General features: G+C 38.1%; 1 protein-coding gene across 6 annotated transcripts in view; it reads right to left on the reverse strand.

The window, feature by feature from the left end:
* Window positions 1-6,283: 6,283 nt before the first annotated feature.
* Window positions 6,284-25,780, reverse strand: part of LOC115758498 (nephrin) — an 80,380-nt gene continuing 60,883 nt past the window's right edge. For 2 of the 6 annotated variants that reach the window (XM_030699182.1, XM_030699183.1), the window contains 9 exons: window positions 24,116-24,218; window positions 22,122-22,233; window positions 21,914-21,995; window positions 17,076-17,217; window positions 14,707-14,888; window positions 13,242-13,429; window positions 13,058-13,166; window positions 12,084-12,304; window positions 6,284-8,138 (listed from right to left, as the gene is read on the reverse strand). In XM_030699182.1, coding sequence (XP_030555042.1) covers window positions 7,491-8,138; window positions 12,084-12,304; window positions 13,058-13,166; window positions 13,242-13,429; window positions 14,707-14,888; window positions 17,076-17,217; window positions 21,914-21,995; window positions 22,122-22,233; window positions 24,116-24,218 — 1,787 coding nt within the window. In that variant the 3' untranslated portion in view covers window positions 6,284-7,490. Of the gene's footprint in view, window positions 8,139-12,083; window positions 12,305-13,057; window positions 13,167-13,241; window positions 13,430-14,706; window positions 14,889-16,062; window positions 16,140-17,075; window positions 17,218-21,913; window positions 21,996-22,121; window positions 22,234-22,481; window positions 22,644-24,115; window positions 24,219-25,780 lie in introns of those variants that run through there. The other 4 variants (XR_004017425.1, XM_030699184.1, XR_004017426.1 and 1 more) reach the window with 4 other exon arrangements.

Consider the following 25,780-nt stretch of genomic DNA (forward strand, 5'->3'; position numbering starts at 1 on the left):
GGGCCGAGTATAATTATGACTCCTGCTGGGGTTTCTATCAGGGTTGCTGGAAGATGGTGGGACTGAAGCAGTTGTTGTCTGTGGATTTCTACAGTTGAAAGTGTTTGTTTTTTTTTTGTCTTCTTGTCTGTTTCGTTTTTTGCGCTGCTTGGTTTTTATGCACTGCGCGTGTGTTTCGTGTTAAATTTGTTGCTTAATTTGAAAAGGCAACCCACGTAGATAAGACATTAAAAAGAAACAGATACCACGGACAAACGAAAAGTGGAGAAGAGTACTTATGGCCAAAGTGCGGGTACAAGTGGTTCGGGCTTGATAACTGGTTGGGTGTGCTGACTAGGGGAGTTGCGTGAGGGAGCTGGGCGGCGAGCTGCCACAAACAATTTCTTGTACCGGCTGCATGCCTGCTGTGTCTACTGTTTATAGAACATTTTCAATTTGCTATGCAAATAAATCTATAAGAGGGTTATTGAGACGGGGTAGGGGGCGCAGATCATGCACACATGTTGCACTGTCCGTTTCAATGGCAGATACCCAATCCATTCCTTTCCCCCCGCGCCAACCAGCCACCCGTCACCCTCTAAACGCTGCGCGCTCGCTCTCGCAGCACTTCTGACCAACTGCAGTTTTCATTTTACATTTCGTTTTCTGTCATTTCGATTTATGTTGCGCTGCGATCTAAAATCGTTGCCCTAGCAGCAACAGTCCCACCCCCTCCCCTCCCCACTCTCTATCACGAACCCCTCCTAAAGCAACCTTGCACCCTGATGCTGGCCATACCTTTGATGGCTTGCCAAACAGTTGGAATATGATTTTTGCAATTTTCGCATGAACTCAACCAAAAAATTAAACTTGACTACACTGCAAAATTGTAAAGTTTTTAATACGTTTGGGGCAACACCCCCTCTGTGTGTGTGTGTGTGTCTGGTGTTACGGGTGCTTGGGGGATGTGCGACAAGTCTGCGTTACTGGTCTTTGGGGGCGGGCCAGTTGCCTCTGTCATGCTCGTCAATCTATGCGCCAGTCAATGAGCAAAAAGTTTGCGATTCTTTCAGTATACTACTCCGCCTCTTTCTCCCCTCTTCCTCTCTCTCTCTCTCGTTTTCTGTCTTTCACTTCCGCTCATGCCTGCTGTCTCTTGCTTTCCGCTCGCGCTTGCAAACATTTCATATTATTTTAATTAAGGCATTTTAATTAACACACACGCATACACTAACGACCGCTTGTTGTTGCCGCTGTTGTTGTTTTGCATGTTGTCGCGTTTTGGCATAAATTGTTGAGCCTGCTCACGCCTGCTGCATGTTGACACAGAGTTTAAATTTATATTTCTTGTTGATTTGCGTTATTTTTATACACTTTCATTGGGCTTCATAGACTTGTCAGCAAATGTGCTACACTCAACGTTTGTTAATCTAAAATCGGTTTCAAGAATATTTACGAGAAGTATTCAAAACTGAATCTATGAGTATTGTTTGGAATTATTTGGCTTGCAGCTTATTATATTTCTGATAAACGTTACCCAGATTAGAGTTCTGCTTAGATTTTCCGCCAGGGCTCTCTCTAGGGTATCTAAATTTTAGTTGAATTTTAAAATCCGCACCCCTGCTGGAATTGCGAGGAGCTGTGGAGCTGCTATTAGTTCAACTTGGCTACGTCTAAGGCTTGGGGCCTGTAATTTATTGACGTGTTTCTATGTAACAATTTATATATGTACGTACATGCATATGTACGCATGCAAGCCTTATATAAATAAATATACATATATACATTTTTAGGCCAACATGCGCGCTTAGCCATAAATTGTTTTGGCCGGCATAAAAAAGCGTATGGAAAGAGGCCGTTGCGCTAAATTTCATTTCATGCAGCACTGCGCTCAACAAAATATCCTTGTCGCTCTCTCCTGCTCGGGGTCAAGTTGACTGAGTGCGTAGCAAGAAATTTATGGCAGACGCCGCTTGGCAAACAACTCGCTCCCACATTCCCCTTGTCCTGTGCTGATGTGATACTTTGCGCTTTTGCTAAACCCTTTGCTCCGCAAGCCTTGACAAATTTGTGCGGTCAAGTCGCCCGTTAATTGAGTTCAAATATGCAATTACACATGCGTTTGGCAGTTATTGTTGCTATTGTTGTTGTTGCTGCTGTCGTTGTTGTTGTTTTTGTTGGCCATCATATGCATATAATAAATCAAATAATAAAACGCTGATGTTTTAATTACGGTTGCCATAATGCATAAAAAAAAGCTAGATAATAGAAACTAAGTTAGACTGTGCGACTAGGCAATATCCTTTAGTTCTAGGAAACAATTTATTAAAATAATAAATATGTATATGCTGCATAACCAATGCATTTATTCTAATGTAATTCAATTCAAATCTAAAATCCATTTGTTTAAAATATTATGTTATTATTATTAAATTTCTTAGTACATGGAAATATAAGTACATATGCGAAATATGTGAATGTGAATGGTTATTTCATAAAATTTATAAAATTCAAAGTCGTTCCAGAATTTATTATCTGCTTTATCCCAATAATCAATTACATTAAAAAAGTTATATTAATATTTGTCTCTGACATGATCAAGCACTTCTGTAAGTTACAAAGATATTTAAAATTTCATAATAGCCCCTTTGACAATTTAGTAGGGTGTAGCGCATTAAAAAGCAAATGTTTCGTTCATTAATTTAGCTAACAAAAAGTGTGGTCAGCTTTTAATTACATATAAATTATAATAATACAAAAAACGCATAATTATATATACATATATTTAATACAAATTTATATTAAATTCTCGACTTTTGTATCATTTCAATGCTAAAAACAAAAACCAATATTAACTTTGAAACTTCAGCTAATTGCGTTGACAATGCGAACGGCGAAAAAAAAACTCATTCGTTTTTCGCGGGCGTCACTATATCGTGTGGGCGTGGCAGCGCCTTCTGCTAATGAACATCGATTTGGCCGCAGTCTGGCAGCTGCAAGCTGTGTGCTCTCTGTGTGTCCCACAATCGAAATCGGAATTTAAATTGACTCATTAAAACGAGCAAAAAGCGGGTCGCACGACAATTAAACAAACGCGACAGCAACATTTCCTACCCCGTCAGCCCCCATTCCACCCATTTTATAGAAGTTACCCTCGCCATCGTTTGGGTCCGCCAAGATGCCTAGCACCTAATATGGGGTCATTAGTTAATTTGCCAAACGGCTTCTATCGGTTTGTGCTCTGCAAAAAAGATTATTTTGAATTTGTCGTGAGGTTTGACATGCGTAAGTTGAGAAAACGCGTAAAGCTTAGCTCTGATTCACGTTTGGGATTGGAATATTGTTTTATATTATTTGCATTTATCAGCGTCCTCAGTGTCCTCTTTATGGTCATAACTTGGTTGTTGTTTTCTATGGCATAATACAAGATCTAGATTCAAGTTTTATTTTATGTTTACTCTATTTATTTTGTTCATTTTATATATTCTTTTTATATATTGGCCTCGTTTGCTGGCTAACTATTTAGAATTTTTATATATTTCCTGTTGGTTATAATCTGTTTAAAATAATATTTATTTACATTCAAGGCACAATATAGTTGACTATTGGTGTAATAATTATAATATATAATATAATTTTTAACGAATCCTTAACTCAATAAACTTCTTGCACAAATAAAGCTTTCGTTTTTATCAGAAAAATTTGAAAAATAAGTTGATAACAAGAAATACAGCGCGAAACTTTTATAGATCCAATAAATATCATTAATTCTTATACTCATGAGATACATATTTATCAAGAGCATGCATTTATTATTATTATTATTATTGTATTATTATGATTTTTTATGAATACAATCAAAATTAAAGGGCAATCTAACGTTAAATTATTTATATTTCTTTCTGTTCCAGACTAAACTTCTGGTCAATTATAATGGAAAATATGTGTTAGAACTCTCCAAAAAGTATCCCTACCATACCATGATCTATGATCGTAATATCTGTATCAAACAGAAAACAGAAATGTAAGTTAATCAAGTTTATTTGTACTATTTAGTTAATTTGACTTAGCTAGAGCATGAATATATTGGTTAATCAAAGATCTCTTGAATTTCTGCTGCTGTTTTTATGAGTTTTTGCCACTGTCAAGGACGTTCGCGTCCTTGTTTCCCAATGTTCGTCACTAGCGTCGTCGCTTGGGTCCTCTGTTAATTTATGTGCTCGTACCCAAAGTTCTCGCGTTTCTTGCGTGGTCTTATTGAGTTTTGGATGCGTGCCGAGCCGCAATCTGCCCGGGACTATTAGATTTTATTGAGCCGCTGATTTACACAACGCGCCTCAATTCAATTTTGAAGCGACTCGTTAAGACGGGGGGAGACGCGTTGGTAATCGCGTCTAACAAAACTTTATGTTCAGACCTGAGCAACTCGAAATGGGAATTTAATTTTCACACGGGAAAAATCAATAAATGTGCGTGAAAAAATGGAAACACAAAGAACAACAGCAACAACATAAATTACCTGCATAATTTCGTTACAATTTTCACTATGCAATTTCTATAACAGTTTCCTTTTTTTTTTCCTTCTCTTGTTGTTGCCCACTTTTTGCTGCGATACCATCCAACAAATGGGGCGTGCCCCTTGGATAGGCGGTCGCGTCCATTTTATTTACATTTATTGACCGCACGAACTGTCTGTGGGATACGCGGCTGGCTCTGTTTGGGGGCGAGTGGTGGGGTCTACGTCTGGTCTGTGTATTGGGTTAGTTGAGTGGGTTTTCAAACTGGGTAATTTGCAGCACGTGTGAACAGTTTTCTATTAGGCGCTCGCGATGCCAACTGGCGTAAATGTGCAAACGGAAGTAAGCAAAATCGTAACGGAAGTGAATTGAAGTGCCGGGCTAGCTTGGATGGGTAATAGATATATGCATCTAGATAATCTAGAGCCAGCGTTTCGTTTGATAACTAAATAGGCTCAAGCCAGACAGACAGAGAATAATTCGCTGTTAAACAGAGTGCAACTGATTACTTGATATATAAATATAAATCTATTACGATATATATAATACTTATAAGCAGTCCATTTTCTCTATTATCCCATCTTTTTTTCTTCCATTTTCCTGTTAGTAAAGGCAATTTGCAGTAGAACTAAATATTACTTTTTTATTTAAACAAGATAACTTGGCCAGGTATAAATATAAGATGTTGACATCCTTTAAACACAAGCAAAAGCTTTATTAATTGTACGGAAAATTTTTAAACAATTTCTGATCTTTTCTAATCGATTGAAGTTTCCAAAATCGAACTTCCTTTTTAAAAATCCTTTTCGGAATAGAGTTTCACCCCGTATTTATCCAGTAATTAAATATGACAATCAAATAAAAACGCCAAAGCTGGATAATTATATGTCTAGAAAAAAATTCTTTGCTACAAATTAAGTAGATTGCGCCACGTGTTTGCCTTGGTATTGGGACTGACTTTGGGATTAGGGACTGAGAGCTGACACCCACACACATACATATGTGTGACCTACAAGAAAAATGGACACTTTGAGCTTTCGGTTTTGGTTGACTGGGGGCCAGCTGTCAGCGCGGTTTCCAATTATCCGAAACCCAAATGAATCCCAAAACTTGCCTGCAGAGGCATTTTTGCATGGCATGCCCACAAATCAAAGCCAAGTTTCACTTTTCCTGTCAATTCTGTTTCAGTCCAAAGTTTCATGTGGTCAGCCTTGGGGTGTTTGGGTTGATTTTTCGAACGTCAGCCTGCTTGCTGCTGAGTTGCCCCAAATATCTCTCTCGTATCTTGTATAAATTTGATTTGCTAATGAGCCGAGGCGAGACCATATGAAATTTAAAATAGTTTTTTCTACCCCACCCATATAGCTTCTGCGGCTTATCAAGTGGGGTGTTGGCCAACTGTGGTTTCCAGTGTGAACCACCAGAGTTGGGCACGTATTTGAGTGGCGGCTTTAATTGGTCCAGCTGCATGTGGGGCACCCGAAATTCTGTTTGAACGTTATAAATGTATAGGAAACTAAAAAGTTGTTGATTGCTAAGAGGTTTTGGTTTTATTCAGAGCCAAGTTGTGCTGGTTAATTATTGTTAGTTTAGTTAGAAGCGGCGAGCAGCATTTTTTGTCACTCGTGATGACATACTCCATAGATACTGTGTACTTACCCATCAAATCTGTGGACTGAACAACTTTTAATATCATTAATTCTAACACTTTCCAAGAACTCGACATATTTCAAATTTTTTGCCATAATTAATAATTTTATTTTTACCATTTTCTTAGTATTCTTATTTTTTGTCACAATTTTTGATGACTTAGTTAATTGATTTATCAATTTGTATGCATAGATTTTTTATAGCCTAACACATTTTTAACTAAACTCTGTCATTAAATTCTGCTTAAACGCAATGCGCTCTAACAATTTGCATTCATTTTACATTTTTACTATATTTACTTTTACTATGCAGGACATTCCCGTTCTCATTACGGATACTTTTACACATAATTTAACTGCGCTTACAGTTAGCAGCGTCTATATAGATAAATATACATACATACAACAAAAATCGTAGACTAAGTACATTTGCTTTATACAAGTTTAGTAAGTTTATTATTTACAACTTGACTTAATCGTATTACTTTTCTTATATACTTGCATCTTCCAGCTATTTTATTTAATTTTATTTATTTTTTTGTGTTTGGGAACATTTTTGCTACAAATTAAATTTTTCTACTAAGTTTCAGAGTCTTTTTGAAGTTGCCTTAACTTTATTTATTATATTTATTTCCTTTTCATTATTAGTTTTTATACGCTTTAAATAAGTTGTTAAGAATTTTCAGTGTATGAAAAGACATAATTTTGCTTTGAATTTTGGAAATATTGTAAACATGGGTCCCTTACGGGTAAGGTTGGGCAACATCACCTTTTAACAGGTATTACCAATTTAATGGAGTAATTGCACATCATTTCTCCACTATTACTTTTTATTAAACGGAGTCGCATTTGTGTTAAATGATATATTTTCAAAGATATGTGATTACACTGCACTGGTTTAACAGTTGATAACATTGCTGTAAAAGTTATCGATAGCTTATCGATTTATCGATAGGTTCGCATTTTAGTATATTCGGTTTTCTCTGGTAAACGGTATCGATATAGAGTCAGTATCTCCCAAAAGTTATCGCTAACTTGTCGTTGCGACATATTTCAGCTAATATGTAGCTACCGCATTTGTTCACAGTTGTTTCTTATTTGATATTGCAAAGGATATGCCAGGAAATCTATGCGTAAGATATGCAGATGGTCGTAAAGAATATAACTTAACATAGCTATGCACAGCACCTTAACGGGAACATAACTACGACATACATATTTTATATATATACATACAACTACATACATATAACACGTTTAGCTGACGTTCTAGTCTAGTTCTAGGTGTGGGTGTAGATCTGAGTTGCTAATCGAAGGTCCAAGTCTAGACTTTATAATTCTCAACTTAGACGCAGCTCTCGGGCACACGTTGCGTCATGAGACAATCCTTAATCGCATTTATATTAATGTTGTCATCCAAGTCCTGTGAGGAATTGCACGAGGTGGTTGTTGTTGAGGTGACGCCCACGCCCATTACGCTACCTACACTGCCCAGCAGCAAACTCGAGCCAGAGCCGGGATGCTGATGATGATGTTGATGCTGATGTTGCTGGTGATGCTGCTGCTGCTGCTGATGATGGTGATGGCGATTTAAGGTGGCCGTGTGGCCCACACCAGCACCGCCGGGCGGATGATGTAGCCTGGCACTGGCATAGGCATTCATTATATAGCCACCGCCGCTGCCCAGGCCAGGCGGCAGTGTGCCGACACCGCTGCTGTGCGCCGGCTGAAGATGCGCTGCCAGCGTCGCCGTCGATGACAGCGACGTGGGCGATCCAATGATGGTGCCGCCCATGCCCAGTGTCAGCGGCTTGCCAGCGCCCAGGCTGCCCATAATGCTGCTGCTGGGCGAGATGACAGTGCTGCTGCAGCCGCCACCGACCGCTGCCACCGCGGCCAGCAGCTGTGCCCGCTGCGCATTGATCTGATTGTAGGTGACCGGCGGATTCGACGGATCGCTGGTCAGTGTCGTAGTCGTCGTCATGGTCGGTGCCTGTAAAACAGATGGCAGATAAAAGTTGAAAACGCATTCGACTCATTCAGCTAGAAAGTTTCCGAATGCCAATTGCATTAAGTACGCTAGCCCCACCACACTTCTGGCCCACCCATAGAATTTCTAAAAATATGTTTTGGTGGTTGAGCGTGTTTTTGAAACGGAAATTAGCAATTTACCAATGCAGTTCAGTTGGACCTATTTTTAATTTACTTAGCCGAAGTTTTCACACACTTTCAAGTGTAATACGGGCAAGGAAAATTAGTGCGAATATAATAGCTATTAATGTGGATGTGTCTTAAAAAGAAAAAATATCAAATCTAGAGCCACATTTTATTTGGTACTTTTACTTTTTTGATTTATTTAAGAAATTCAAACTTTTTATTGGCTTAAGCTATGTCGAATTTTTTAATTGAAATTTAATGATCAGTGATTATATTTTTGTCAATTTATATGTCATTTATATAAAAGGGTCTGTATCTCACAAGATGAAATTTCCAATTAGTTGAAGTTCAGGAAATTATTTTTTAAAATACACATTTCTTACACTCATTTTTTTAAAAAAATGTAAATCTTTTTTACATTGTTTCTGTTTAACTTTATGACTTCTAGCGCAGTCAAACTCGAGTATAGTTTTTAACAGCCTGCCAAATGTGAGCGTATAAAAACCAAACGCTTGATAATTGAAAAAATATTTTGTTTTCCGGAATTGGAAATTCTAATTGAAAATCTCTCTCATTGCGACTACCAAATTGCTGAATTGCATTGCGAATAGCCGTTGTTGTTGCCGATGCACCAATGCGGCGATTCTCCTGCTTGTGCCATGTTTACCAATATTTAAAATTATTTAATTAACGAATTGAGTTATGCCCACCATTTGCCATGGCTACGGCAGCTACGGCCACAGCTACGGTAACATTCCACGCCCTACGCCCCCCAATGCCTGTTGGTAATTTAAACATAATTGAAATCAGCGCAGCAAATTCCATTCACAGTATGCCCTGTAAAAACACCCACTAACCCCTCTTCGGCCTGGCGCTTATCTCTGCCAAAAACCGCAGCATTCGTAATATTTTTTTTGTAATTTTTATTATTTTTTTCTGGGTGTTTCTACACCCTGTTTTATACCCTAAAGACGGGGTAGAATTGTTTTGTGAAATGTAAAAACCTGGTAGCATTAAGCTTTTTTTCGAGCTCGCGAATTGTACAAATTCTTGTTCAGTATCAACAACAGATTTGATGTACCCAATTTATTTGTTTTATTGATTTAAAATGTTATGGAAGTTCGAATGCTTTAAATGGCAGCTTGGCACTGGCTACAGGGAATATTCCAATCGGGCTAAAATTCCACTTGCCAAACATGCATTTTGCTTGGCATTCCGAGTGGGATTCTCTTGGGTGTGGCAACAGTCAGTTTTTTGGCAGATTAGTAAAATTTGCTATATACATGCAAAAATATATATAGATATGGTATATATTTATTGGGGCAGTTGGTCTGTCAGTGGCATATGGTAACGAGCAGCGGTCTAATCGCACTCGGAACAGCTTATGATAATGCCATTGGCATTTAGACTAGTCGCAAAATCCATAAATGAACTCTAATTGCAAATTTAATGAAATGAAAACAAATGGCTGAGCGAAATGGTCACACAGTTGCGCCTATCTCGAATTTATAATTTAAGCTCAAATAAAACGAAAATTCCATTGAAATTATGAATAGTGCAAACATTGCTCGAAAATGTATTCATTTATTAAAATTATAATTGTGCATTAATGTTTTAATTGTTTTTGCTTTTCAAAAGCTTTAATTTGCGGTCTCTGTTTAATGGGCATAATATATAAAATATTAAACAAGCTACAAAAGGCTCACTAAGCCAATTCGCCATATAGGCATTAGCTGAAGAATTATAGATGTATATATTTTTCAAATGCATGTTAATATTATTTGTATGAATTGAAAACAATGAACAGCTTATTTCAAGCCAGAGGGAGAAAAGGTATAAATCATGTGAAAATATAAATATAGGCCACTTTAACCATGTCCAACTGTCTATCTACCTATTTGGTATCAAGTTGTACAAGTTTTTTTTAGTTTTTTATGATTATCATACCAAATATTATTACTGCCCCTTTAAGAGCCGCCTCTTATCACAATTGCATTCACAAAACAAAATGTTAACTAGAAATATTCACATAATACAGTTGGAATTAAAAGTAATATCATTTTCAATACATCAATTCTCTCCCAAATATTTTCCTCACTATTCATTTATCCCTTTTTTGTATTTTCATTTAAATTTAACCGAGCTAACTTTTGCATATTCCAAAATTGTTAGGCAACTCGATAATTTATTCTTTTCCATGAAACTTACAGCGCACACATGTTGCACATTCAATCACACTGAACTGATTTACGGCCACAAAATCCGTACCCCCCACCTCATCCGGCTAGTTAAGAAAGGCAGCCAAAGAATGTTAAGCAATATAAATACTGAAAATATTGATTGATTATAGGTAGCTCGACATGATGTATTGTGTTGGTAAATGGGCGAAATAAAGAAAGGAACTCGCAATTACCTTGTCGCTGTCTGTTGGCTGGTTGCTGGTTGCAATACAAAAATGCTTGCCGCATTATACTCGGTCTTAGCCAATGGCTTTTATTTATAACTCCTGAATGGGGGCCAGCAGCAAGACGTGCGCTCTGACAGTTTAAAAGCTTTTTTTAATAAACACCCTTTGGCATGCTTTGGGGCTTGAGTTTGAGGTTTCGGGTTTATGGGAGCTTGCGATTGGAATTGGAATTTGATCGCCCGCGCTGTGGTTGTCCACACTTTTGCTTAGCAATTTGGCACTTTGGGTATTTGATTGGTTTTGGTGTGAAAAGGGAAAAACCCCGAAAGCCCGATTAAATAATAACCAGAACTGATACGAGACTCATATCCGCACTTTAATAAAAAGGAAAGTCAAAGCCGAAAAAAAGAAAAATCGACGGCTCAATCAAATGGCAATGCAAGTCTAAAGGCAATCACTGCCATCAAATTTTTTCCATGTTCTGCTCGAATAGATCTTTTTTAATTATATCCCTCAATTTGTGACTGTAACTTTTGTGCACTTTGTTTAGTTTCTCATATTTTTCTTTTGCTGGTTTCTGAATATTCGAATAAATATGATAAGCTCTATGTTAGGTATATTGATTTTGATATGCAAATTGCCAAGAGAAAATTGCTAAAAATATATGAAAACAATATATTGAAGAGTATTTAAAAACAATAAGCAATCAAAATAAAATGTTTAAAAGGGAATGATACCAAGATTCCCTATTTAGGCATTAGCATGTTACTCACATGATTATCACACGTGAATTATAATTAACTGAAAAGGAAGCTGGAAAATTGATCTAACTATATTCAAATCCTACAATTAACAAAACATTAACAGAAAACTCTTAATTATCAATTATAATAATTAATGATAAACTACTTAAATGTTCATAAAATATTCATACTCGTGCAACAGTTTTCGTAGATTATAGAAAATCGCCAAAACACTTTAGAAAACAGTTTCTTGAAATTATTTGTTTACCTATTTTCTCATTTTTTTTGTTCCGATTTAAAATGATTTATCTCACAAATTTACTTTATAAATCTAAAAGTTGTTACTGTTTTTTTAAGAAAGATTTTATATGGGAGCACTTTCTTATAATTAATAGCCTTTTCTGATTTATAGAAAATATATTTTTTAAACCTAGGATAATTCAAATAAAGTATTGCGCTAAAAAACCTATATCTATAGATTGATATTTTCCCGTTGCAGCAAACCTTTACGGAATTTGCACCTTAAAGGACTAATTAAAGCGATTGATAGTTGAAACTGCACAAAGCCAATAAAAAAAGTAGTAGAAGGTATAAATATTGCTCATACGTAATACAGGGCTGGGTTACTTACATTGCCATTGGGTGACCATTTGGAAATGCTGCCAACGAGTCCAACGGCAGACGACGTCGCTGCTGGAGCTGCTGCCGCAGCAAACTGATGCGCATCGCGGTCGGTTGCGGACACAGCTGCGGCGACCGCTGTCGATGTGTTGCTGCCGGTGGCCGTGCCGGCTGTGGTGCTGCCCACATTGGAGGCATTGCTGCCGCTGCTGCCGGCGCTGCTGCCGCCCACTGTGCGATTGAAATTTATTGATGATGGTGCCACGTTTGGGGTCCGAGTTCGCGTTCGCGTACGAGATCCGAGTCCGAGTCCGTGGCCGAGTCCGGTGGTCATGTGAGGATGCGGTGGCGTTTTAGATTGGCGTATGCCATCGTTAAAAATATTTACGATTAAAAGAAAATTGCATCCGTTGATTGGATTGGATTGGTTTCGGTTCCGTTCGGTTCGGTTTGGATCGGTTTGGATTGGTTTGGCGGGGGGTCGCAGCATGTTTGGTTTGTCGGTCGGTATTGTTGTGTGTTGATGAGATTGATTACGATTACGCGATGTTGTCCGCCGAGCAAGCATCAGCGATAGCGAGACACATGAAAGTAAATGTTAGAAAAGTCACCATAAAATTTGATTAAAGTTGAATGATCAAAGTGTACGTTGTCGCACTATAAAACCCGTGTGACCCTGACAAACACGACAAACAACTCGAATTTCTTCCCTAGTCTTGGCAACATTCTTGAATACTCTTAACAGTTGTGATGCTTGAACTAGTTATCTTCAGGCCAAAATGCGTCTAGCTATTAAAAATATTCTCAATGATTTGCTTTTCCTCTTCTATTGAAAAAGTATTTCTGTAATTATACTCTAAATATGTATATTTTTTAACAAATTTGGATATATCTAACATCAAAAACTTTTACAAACTGCCTGAAATAGTTGATGTACCCGAAAAGTATTTGTAGTAAACGTCAGGCTGTTGTTTATGAGCTTACCATATTGTGAGGGTATTACATCGGGATCACGTTCGTCTTCAACCAAATCCTCCGATGATTTCGTTTTTATATCAGTGTGCTGCCAGCGCGGTTTCTCCAGGTTGCCGCTCTGCAAAAATGTCGCCAAACATTAATTTAATTGCAGTCGAGTGTCAGGTAGGGCAGTAGGAGTATGTATGCTCACCTTGAAGACATCGGCCGCTTGGACGACAACGCCCGCTGATGTCGCCTTGTTGCCATGTGGCCGGTTGCGTCGCAAATTGTGCACGAATGTTACCAGAAATATTCGTATCGCGATGGCCACCCCAATAATTATGATGGTCAGAACGCTGCCAACAATCACCGGGGACAATGTTAGCGTCACATCGTCGTCTGTTGTTATCGTTGTTATTGTTGTCATCGGTTATTGTCGTAATTACAGGTTGACAATCGTCGGTCATAAATCATCGTCGGTTTTAGATAGATTGCCATCGCACCACGCACATCGGACATCGCAAATATTGCACATATGTATCAGGGAGGCGTTTCCATTCAGTTTGTTTGTCGTTTGACAGTTTTATTTTTAGGCGAGGTGTGTCAACGATATGAAAATGAGAAGATTCGGAAAAAATTGGGTGTGAGTTATCTTGGCAACTGTACAGTGGGACGTACAATGCATTTAAATGGGAAACAAAACATTATTTTACTTATATACCATCTAACAACATAAGCAAGCGCACAGTGAAAGAACGCACTATGCAAAAAATAGAAAACAAAATTTAGATGAAAATAATTTAATAAATATAAAATATATGTCTTTGAAATGGGAATTGTACATTGGTTGAGGGAATCATTTTACAATTGTTAATAAACCCAGAAACCAAATTAATAAACTCAAGCGAATTGTCATTTATAATTAGAATAATGATTCTATTTAATCTATTAAATGGTTTAATGAATATTTAATTAATTAATGCAGCAATTGTTACGATTTAATTTAATTATAGTTAAAATCCTTAAAGAATTTCCGCTCTATTTTCTATAAATAATTTATTAAATTTTTCGAAAAAATTCCCAATATATTTTGAAGAATTCTGCCCTCTTTCAATAATTAATATTTTTAAAATTCTATAAACTAAAAATGAATTCATTATTGAGTGTGGTGCTAGTTTTCCCTGTAAGTATGCAAATCGATACATGAAATTATATACAAAATAAATTTCATACATTTTTCTCCCTATATGCAACCACTGTGCTTGGCCATGTTGCCTACTGAAGTGCACTTTGGCACATCAAAACAGTAATTTTACATATATTTTAAGCCATCAACATGCGGCCCATGAGGCAGGCATGTTGATTATGTAAGTACTGCAGATGATAATGGTACCTGTCAAGTGTTGCCACCATATGTGGAAGACACACACTCGCTCCTGGTCGGGGCTGTCAGGGCAAGTAGGATACCCTGGGCCTGGGATTAAAACATAAAATCACTGAAAAGCAGCAGTCTGCAGGCACAGTCAGCCAGAAGGCAGCAGCTTCATGTGTCAAATGCAAGCAGCAGCCCTACAATTCCCATCCATCAATCAAGCCTAGCCAGCCAGCACACACACATGTGTGAGTGTGTGTATGGTGTGTGTGTGTGTGAGTGTGTTTTGGTGTGTGCCACTCACCTGTCTTGTAAGCTGTTGAGCCAATTATGAAATCGGGCAAGAGATATGCCGCACTGCGTCCCTTTTGATTGTAAGAGTAAATGCGTATCCTCAGCGAGTTATTCTCCTGCATCATCATCGATGTGAGCGTATCGAGATTCTCCAGCGAGAAGAGCGCCTCCTCCGCATTGGTTAGATTAAGTCTGAAAAAAAGAAAAACAAAAGAGATAGACCCCAGGATATTATTATGTATTATTAAATCAGCATGGTAAATCAACAGCTCTAAGCCTTTAATCATGTGCAATCAAATGTCAGGATGGCACAAAACCTCGCCAACAACAAATATATTTGTATATACGCTTACGCCTTTTACATTTCTGCCTTGGACCATGGCACAAGTCAACCAATCTCACAGCCTATCCCACAAATGAAGACCAAGCCCACCCAACAGAAGCAACGCTCCAATCATGACCTCAATTTAAATTTGATGCCTTTTGCCTTGTTGCGGCTTTCACTTGTCTCTTGTCTCGGTCGCCCTTTTGTTTTTGCCAAACTCTGAAATATTAGGGTTCAATGTCTATATAAATTTTACATCATTCTTTCATCCTTTCTAATGCCCTTGCCGAGGATATTAGCAATTTCTGCAGCAGTATGTAACACGTTAAGACGAAAGTTTCGGAAGTCAGTATGTGTTTATACAAACAAAAATACTTTATTCAAATTTGAAGAAATTTTTAATTTTTTTAGTATAATGCGACATCTAGAAATTACTACTAAGCTGTGTTTAATATTTTAAATTAAACTTATTTAATTTATCTCATACCTTTTATTTCAAAATATACAATTTAATATCTGGCTTTAGTTTACCATACTGCAGTGTATTCAAGCTTCTTTATTCTGGAGCTAACTCTTCTCTTTTATTCCCCATATGCCATTTGCCTTAACAAACATTTTTACATTGATGACGACGTTTGTTGTGTTTTGGCGCAATCTTTTTGAATTAGGGTCCTTTGATATTTCTGGGGCTGCTTTCATCATTCCCCCCGCGGGTCAGTGCCATTGTTTTAATAAGCAATATTTATGAAATGTTTCTGGTTTTGTCTCGTTTCGAGGGCAACTGACAGAATATTTATACAATGCTGCCGCATAATGTTATGTGTGCATATGAATACGATTCGACGATTTAGGGCTTGGGCCGTAATAAAAATGCGCATTTTTTTAAATACCCATTTGACATGCATATAAATTGTTGATTGTCGCTCACACAATATTGTGTGGAGGGTGAACTTGGCCTGAAGCGCCCTCTCTTACGCCTAATTACACGCCCCCCCAAGGAGCGTACACACACATGCTGATATGCCAAACACTTGTCTCACACACACACGCACACCGGACAGAACGGCTCATCCCTTTGCCCTTTACTTCGCTACATACACACAATTGTCAAACTGAAACTGATATTGAATAATATTCTGCTGGTATCGCTTAAAGGTAGCTGTCAAATGCAGATAGAATTTATATATTGTGTATATGTGTGTGTGAGTGTGACCATACAATATACCTCATGTATTTATACACCATATCAAGCAGGCTGTGGCTAACCAAAGGTATCTATAAAAAGTAAAAGTATCTGTAGATGCAAGCTAATTTGTGAGGCAGACGCATTGTTAAAGTAATAAACGCCTGTGTCAGGATATTTTGACGGAACTATGCAAACTTAAATAATGATAGACTGAAAAACATAACTATATTAACTTGGCTGTTCATACTGATCTAGAATGTGTATATATACCTTATGAGTGCAGATAAATCTTCTGCTAATCGTTGCACACTTAATGACAAAATCATAAAATTCTCTGCAAGGGTATAGAGCTTACAATTCCTTTTCTAAACTACAGCAAACCTTTTTTACTACTTTACTTCTATGTAATGTAATGAGAAATTCTTTCTAATAGACAGTTAAAGTTAAGTCCATGTGCTCCATCATAAAATATATTGCGAAAAGTTTAATTTCGTTTTCTGCAAACGTGAAACGTCACATAGCTTCTAATAGCTTGAACATTTTTTTGCTATAGTCCTCTCAGCATTCTTTTCGTTTTTGCCATACTTATTTCAAGTAGATCTTAAATTAGTGCCAACTTATAATAATACACTCCCGACCCACTTGGATTCACCTGAGGCAATATTAAATCGTATATTCTCAGTTATTTGACATATGGTGAAAACCTGAGCCTTTAGGGGACTAAGCAAAGTTGCCAAACGTAATCCGCTTATAAGCGTGCCAGAGGAGAGAGGGGCGGGACTATCCGTTGTCGACAGGCAACGTGTTGTCCGTGCGTGTGTGTTTGTGTAGCTGTCGGGCTGTACGAGTAGCTGATTAATATGCTTACCTGGTAATGCCGGTGCGTGTTGAAAACATTTCGAGTACAAATATTTGAGGCAGACCGCCGTCGTAGCCGGGTATGCATTGTATATCAACACTGAGCTCTGTGCGATTGAAGATGCTGCAATTGCTGACGCCATTTGGCAGAGCTGCAAGTTGGGCATTGGGGTTGTCGGAATCACATTTATGTTGTCCAACGTGCGCAGGTTGTGCAGCAAATTAACAAGAAATACAGAGAAAAAGAATATATATATAAATATTTGCTCTCTTTTTTTCTTTTTTTTTTTTGGATTCGTAATGCTGACAAAGCCAGATTGTTGCACTCACTTTCTGGTCTGTTTGTTTCGGGTTAAATGTGAGAGTCAGTGAGGGCCACGTGAGTGTTTGCTTGTGGCCTTAACTTGTTGGGGTCAAAAAGCAAATACTCAAGAAACAGACAGACGCACACGTAACAGTTGTTATGTTTATACAATAAGTTAAAAGCTTGCAATAGTATATCACAGTAGAAAGGTTTTTTGCTGCTAAAAGTGAGATATATATAAAATACAATTACGAGCAGTAAAAAACAAAAGTATCTGCAAAATAATATATAATCAATGTGATAAGAAAGGTACAAAAGTACTAAAATGATTCCAGTGTTTCTTAAGAGCACAAGAGTATCTAAAAGATGCTCAGGTATCACAAATATTTAAATGTTTCTAAAAGATACAAATTTTGCAAATTAAAGTTATTAAAGTATCTGAGAGAGACACAAGTATCTAAAAGAACTTTAATAAATGAGTCTAAATTTAAAAAATATATATCTGAGTCAGAAATGCTGCGGAAAGAAAACAAGTATCTGAAAGATACTGCGAAAAAAGTATCTGAAAAATACAAGCCTCCAACCTACACTCACTCGATAGTCTGTAGATAGCCCCTATGTCCTGTCAGTTGCAGACTGTGGGAATGTCGGAGTCAGCTGATTACAGTAACACATACTTCAACGAGAAACATAACTTGAAAGCTAAGTTCTTCTATGAATAACTTTTTTATTTTGTTTTTTCTTCTTCCATGTATAGGTAAATATTATATGTCTTTGAAAGGAAAATGTTTTAAACATTGCTACACATACATAGACAACTCTTCTTACTTGTGTATTCTATTTAATCAATTTATTTTCTCCATTGCTGAAACTCATCCTGATGCCATTCTTGGTCTCACACCTCGACTGTTTCAATTTGAATAAACTGCGTTCGACCCACCGCCTTTCTCTGGGTGTATCATTCCGGCCGCTTAATCTGTGACCCGGTAAGTAATCCTAGACCCATTTCTCCTGACATAATAAACTTATATAACTCTTTCCGCGCAACAATTTAGATTCCTATCGATGCATAAGGATATTCTATCAGAGCCGGCCAACACCCTGGAGGACGAAGTGGCCAAGTTGGCGCTAAGCTAAGCAACATTTTATGCTAAATGAAATTTATCGTATTATAAACATAACGAGAGTTAAATTTAAAACAGAACATTTAAATGCGTTTTTATTTATCTGTTATGGGTTCCATTTGAAAGCTCCTATTAATTTATAGGCTGAGATTGCGCAAAGCAAAAAAGCCGCCGCCATGGATTCTTAGATGACATCATATTGTTTTGATGCAGCACTGTGCCATTATTCCTTACTATCCTAACGCACCAAGGTTTTTGAAAATCGGCAAGGATATGACCGAGTTATGACAATTTTTCTTAAAAGGATGTTGTCACAAAATCGGCCATAACTTGGCCATTTCAAGTACTATCCTGATGTCCTTTGGCCAACAGATTGTCATTTTACGTCCAATTAAGAATATTTAACAAAAAGGACGAAAGTCCTTTTGAGAGCTGAGAAATGAGGACATTTATGTATACAGTTAGTCTTATAACTCGGCCATATCCTTGCGTATCCTGACGAGTCGTATGTCAAACATTGGGCATGGGCTAGGACTATAGCGTGGCCGAAGGACATCTTTCTAGTCCTTGTACTTTTCTAGTTATGGCTACTTTTCTATACAGGACATTCTTTTTATAGCCATAACTCGGCCAAATCCTTAAGGATATCGAAAGGATATATCTTTTTGAGTTCGTGGGGATCAGATCTATCGACTTGCATTCAAGGATTTCCAGGATTCGACAAAAAAATTTTCCGAAATTTCTGTAAGGGGTTAGTCGGAAAATCGAAAATTTCAGGACTAACTTCGCCATTTGAAGGACTATCGGGATGTCCTTTGGCCAGTAGATAGTCCTCGTCATCCCATTGAAGAATATACAAACCGAAGGACGATAGTCCTTCAAACAGCTGAGAAAACAGGACTTCTTTGTAAACAAAAAATAGCCCATAACTCGGCTATATCCTTGAATATCCTGACGAGTCCTGTGTCAAAAAAATTGTCTTGACCAGGGCTACCAACTGGCCAAAGGACATCCAAATCGTCCTTTTAGTTTCCGAGATATTAAGGAATTTGTGTCAAATGACCATTTCCCTGCAATCCGGGACTGATAAAATGGCCAAGTGTAGGATTCTTAGATGACCCCCTAATTTTTTGATGCAGGCCGATGCGCTTGGTCCTTACGAGCCTAACGCACCATGTCGTTTGAAAATCCGCAAGGATATGGCCGAGTTATAAGCATTTAAAAATACATATTTTATTTGGTCGGCAGAAAATAAAACATTGCATACCCGTAAGGGGCACATTTAATGTAGCTCTTTTAAACTTAACATTTTTGCCCCTTCCATGTATGCATTGATTTTTTTCATGCAAAGATTTTCGTCTACCTGCTAGACATTTCTGTTCGCCTGGTATTTTAGTGAAATTTCGGTCGCGACCCAGCCGGCGACAAGGGCGCCCCTTTTGGATATGCAATGAATAATGCTCGGCAGCTAAAAATATTTTTTATCGACCTTCTGTGCATTTCTGTTCGCCTGGTATTTTGGCAGATTTTAAGAAAAATCTCGGCAGCCAGCCAAAACGACATAACTTCGCCTGGAGATATGACGTTCCACAACGACATAACTCCGCCTGGAGATATGACGTTCCAAAACGACATAACTTCGCCTGGAGATATGACGTTGCAAAACGACATAACTTCGCCTGGAGATATGACGTTCCAAAACGACATCTCGGATTGCAGGGAAATGGTCATTTGACACAAATTCCTTAATATCTCGGAAACTAAAAGGACGATTTGGATGTCCTTTGGCCAGTTGGTAGCCCTGGCCAAGACAATTTTTTTGACACAGGACTCGTCAGGATATTCAAGGATATAGCCGAGTTATGGGCTATTTTTTGTTTACAAAGAAGTCCTGTTTTCTCAGCTGTTTGAGGGACTATCGTCCTTCGGTTTGTATATTCTTCAATGGGATGACGAGGACTATCTACTGGCCAAAGGACATCCCGATAGTCCTTCAAATGGCGAAGTTAGTCCTGAAATTTTCGATTTTCCGACTAACCCCCTTACAGAAATTTCGGAAAATTCTTTTGTCGAATCCTGGAAATCCTTGAATGCAAATCGATAGATCTGATCCCTACGAACTCAAAAAGGTATATCCTTTTGATATCCTTAAGGATTTGGCCGAGTTATGGCTATAAAAAGAATGTCCTGTATAGAAAAGTAGCCATAACTAGAAAAGTACAAGGACTAGAAAGATGTCCTTCGGCCACGCTATAGTCCTAGCCCATGCCCAATGTTTGACATACGACTCGTCAGGATACGCAAGGATATGGCCGAGTTATAAGACTTTAACTGTATACATAAATGTCCTCATTTCTCAGCTCTCAAAAGGACTTTCGTCCTTTTTGTTAAATATTCTTAATTGGACGTAAAATGACAATCTGTTGGCCAAAGGACATCAGGATAGTACTTGATATGGCCAAGTTATGGCCGATTTTGTGACAACATCCTTTTAAGAAAAATTGTCATAACTCGGTCATATCCTTGCCGATTTTCAAAAACCTTGGTGCGTGAGGATCGTAAGGATTAACTGCTTTAAATTGCATCAAAAGATTAGGGGGTATCTAAGAGTATCTGTTGGCTAAAGGACATCCGATGATTCGATTTGCCAGCAAAATTTGCATGATTTCGCTATCTACGTTCACCAGGACTACATCTAAGGTATAGTTTAACCATAGATATAGGGGTCATCTAGGAACTATCAAGAGGGGCGTGGCTGCTGTGTGTGTCTCAAAAAAGCATGCATATATTTCTTGGCCATTTCCTTGCGAATTTTACAAGAATTTGGCCCTTTATGTTCACCAGGACTTTATATAGGGCACGTCATGACCAAGGATATTGGGGTCAACTAGGAACCATGGAGAGGGGCTGCGGAAGAATCATACATATCTTCTTAGACCATTTCCTTGTTAATTTTAAAGGAATTTGGTCTTTTAGGTTCACCAGGACTATATCCATGGCATGGCGTAACCAAGGATATAGTGGTCATCTAGGAACCAAGCTAAAAAATCATTTATTTATAATTTCTATTATTCCATTATTATATTATAGTAAGTTATATTATGCTCTATTAAATATTATATTATTATATTTTATATATATATAATATAATATATTATATTATTTTAATATCCTATATTATTATTTTACTTATGACGAAAGCATTTGGTTGTTTACAAACAAAAAAAATTCTTAAAAAGAATAATTACATTAACGCCTTACTTAAAACAATTCACAAATGAAATACGCAAACAGAATCTTTTTACATAAAAAAAGCTATTTGCAGCTGACAAACTAAAGGAACTAAAGCTTTGGTATGTATAAGCGTAGCAGCCTTTACAGTGAGCACTCATTAAAACGGTTGAGCTACTGTGCGCTTACCAGCTAAAACCACTTGGAAAAGGCAGGGCTGTTGTTGTGTGCCCACCTCGTTAGCCGCCCAGCAGGATAGTGTACCATAATCCTGCAAATACGTCAAAAATATATGAATGTAAGTACCTTTATGTGTGAATGTATGTACGTATGTATGAATATGAATGGCAACGACTATGCTGAATGTGTGTCGCAATTGGTCGGGGTAGTTATTTACCTGATCTGTGACCGGAGTGTACTTTAAAATGCTGCGGCTTCCATTCACGCTGAATCGTTCGCTGCCCACGTCCAGAGTTTCGCCCGAGTTGTTAAACTTCCAGCGAAATGTTCTGCACATGTTTGTTGTTTTATTTTTATGGTTGTTGTTGTAGTTGTTGTTTGTGTTGCGTTGACATTTTGACAGTTGCGTTGTCAGTAGGAAGCGCGTGCAAAAGGCAGAAACATCAGTCCAGCCGAAAGCCGTATCGGAACAGAGAGGCGAGACCGATGGGGCAGCGGGATGGCCAGCAAGTGAGACATGTTTGGAAAGTTTTACATTTTTAAAATAGCTCGTTAAAATATTAAAGGTTAAACACACCCACACAAACAAACACAACAGCGCGTGCACACACACACACGCACACACACATAATATCACAGCCAATCTGTCGAGCTAAAGAGTTGAGTCCTCGCACATGGAAAACCTTTTAAAAGGTTAATTATCTCTGGCATATTCGGTTGGACGCTTGCGCTTTTCTCACTGCTTTCATAAATGAATAAAAGCTGTATACGAATATTTATAAATGCGACAGAAATTTTAAATATATGTGACAGAAAAACTATATATTAAATTCAAGAAATTAATAAATATGTGTGACTTCGTCCAAAATAAATGTATTTTAATGGAGAAAAGCGAAGCAGTTGAGAGTTCTTTTTTTATTCTTTAAAAATTCGTGCAAAATCAAAAATATAAGCAAAAAATGGCTAGTAAATAACAGTTTCCTTGGTGTTAAATAAGTTTGCAGATTTCAAGCACAGTCGCAATACATAAGACAAAAAATCTATATACCAAATCGGAAACATATTTAAATATCACAAAATTATATTGCAAATTTACTGCAAGTAGAATGTTGATCACATTTTGTTCAAATCAAATTTAAATTGTTTGAAGGATATTCACTTTAATTTTCATTCTAGCCGCTGATTTGCAATTTTCTCTACATGATACTTTAAAAACAAGAAGACGAAAAAAATAGCTGGCATCGCTGTCAAGCAGTTAAATGCTGATAAATTAACTTGTAGCCGCCCACCTCGGGCTGGCTGGCTGCGCGTAGTCCCCCCCTCAAGTATGCAGCAGCTTTTTTAATGTTCACGCTGAGCAACGCCCTCAGCCAAAGCAGGATTGCCTCCCGCCACACCCCTCGACAGTTGTGCTCTACCACAACAATTACACGAGGCAGCTGCGCTGCCAGCGGCAACAACGCGCATATTTTGCGCCAGCTAATGATTAATTATTTTAGCATAAAGCGTCAACTCAAGACTTAGCCACAGACAACGAAAAAAGGAAAGCCAACAACACAAAAAAGCGAGACAGAAGGAAAAATTGAAATTAAATACAAGACAAGGCAGCTGGACAGACGCAGAGAAAGCCGAACATGAAGGATGCCAGGGTGAGGGCGAGGGCGAGGGCGAGGGAGCGGCATGCATAAAGTCGCTCGACAGGCCACAGCGGTGCGCCGTGGTGCCAAGGCGGCGGCGGGCTCATTAAAAAAACATTAAAGTGGGGCAAATGTGGCAATGTGAATTAACAGCGTCCAGCACTCACACACACCCTCCTTCCCACAACAACAGCAGCTGCATATTTAAAATAAATTAAAGTGCTCACATTTAAGGCATGCTGAGACGAAGCTTTCAAGTGTCGGCAAATCAAAATATTGTTGAATTTCACACATTTCCTAACATATAAACAGCATTTTCCGTTACACACACCCACCCACACCCACACACACACACACACACACACACACACACACACACACACACACACACACACACACACACGCACACAATTACAGTCATTTGTCAATTTGGCAAACTTCCATTCAACAGGAAACCGGAAGCAATTGCCTAAAAAAAAGGCAGCACAGAGGAAGTTCTGCCACAGGCAAGCGGAGGAGCAGCCGTTCTTCGTAGGCAGGTCCCCCTTTCTTTGTTGTTGTTATTAAAACTCACCGTGGCGGCGGATCCGCTTGTATCTCGCATATAACCTCAACAGTCTCATCCTTGGAGGCACCAATTAGTATAACGCGATCCGTATGCTTGCAAACAGGCGTGTCTGATATGAAGAGAATAAAAAACAATATAATTAATGAATGAGGATATAGTGTGAAGAAATCTCCTTAATTATAGAGAAATAACCGCATATGCAGAACCTTAGCACCTCGCCCAGAAAACTAAAATAAAACTATTTTCTTACTGTATCGAAACTTAAGTATCTGTGCAATATACTGTAACTGTAATCAAAATGAAATTGTTTAAGAATGAATCTTACAAAATATATAAAAGATTTATATTAAAGTGAGTCGGTTAATTGAAGGACAGCAGTTGAATTCCTCACTTTAATAAACTTGTCTAAAATTCCTATAAAATCAGTTAACTAAAGATAATGAAAATTACAGTCAGTAGGGCGGTACACATATAAGGACAAACTTCGTATGGGTGGCATAAAAATAAAGGAAAATGTTGTGAAAATAAAAGAAAACGCTGAAAAATGAGGCAACGCATTTGCCTGTTGTAAGTTGTCGGCGCGTTGAGGCAAACGCACAAAAGTGATTTAGACAGCAGGGCCGCCCACTCATCTGTTAGAGTAGGCGCCAAATACGGAGAGAAGGAGCGGCAGTTGCGGTGGGTGGGTCGAGGGGGCGGCCATGGCAGTCAGTCAGTGTCAGAGGCAATGGCAACGCCGCGGAGTTCCGTCGAGTGGCAACGCGACGTCCTTGTTTACTTGAAATTAATTGATGTGGCAACATGATTTAGTACTCGCAGGTAAATAAGGCGTTCATAAATGTTAAAGGATTATTAGCTGACAGCACACGTGGCGTATGCGTAATTTTACGTTGTTGTCAACGCCCCGCTGCCTACCACTGCCAGCCCATTAACTCACCAAAACACCAGCCCACCTGCCCACCTGCCCTCACAGGAACCAAACCAAACCAAACGCATTAGCAGTCAGGCAAGCTGAATTTTTGATGAATTGTTTGTCTTAAAAATTTACAAAAGGGCGTAATTAATTAGCCAAAAACAAAAACAAGCCTCTTTGTTGTTGCCTTTCCTGTCTCTTATTTAAATTGCGAGTTCACGAGGGCTGTTTGATCAGTCGTCGTCAGCTAATTAGCCAGCACTCGAGACAGCACTGCAAAAGCACTTGTTGCCCTTTGTTGTACAAACAGAAAAGTTCAATGACATCAAACGAATTGTTGGCAGGGGAAATTTTATACATTCCGCATTGAATGAGTTTCAGAGCACAATTGGCCTTGTCTATGGGATTATAAATCGAGCTTTATCTTTGCTAAAAGTGTGCACAGATTAATAAAATTGACTAAATGCTTCTAATTGTATTATTCTTAATAAAAAAACATCATGAAATCAACATATGAAAACCCTACCCTATAATTTTTAAGACGAATTTACCAAAAAATAAAACGCTAGACTTGTTGCACCGTGTTAAATGTAACCTAACTAAATCCTTTTAACTCAACAGAGCTATGTTATAAACAACTTGTTAGCCAAATAAGCTGCTAAGATATTAGAGTCTCTTTATTGAGAAAATGATTCTAGATCTAATTTGCGTATCAACTGATAATATTTTGTCAAAGAACAAGTAACATTTTAGCAACA

This window comes from Drosophila novamexicana, unplaced genomic scaffold, assembly GCF_003285875.2.
Source record: "Drosophila novamexicana strain 15010-1031.04,08,12 unplaced genomic scaffold, DnovRS2.1 tig00000193-arrow-pilon, whole genome shotgun sequence".
NCBI lineage: Eukaryota > Metazoa > Arthropoda > Insecta > Diptera > Drosophilidae > Drosophila > Drosophila novamexicana.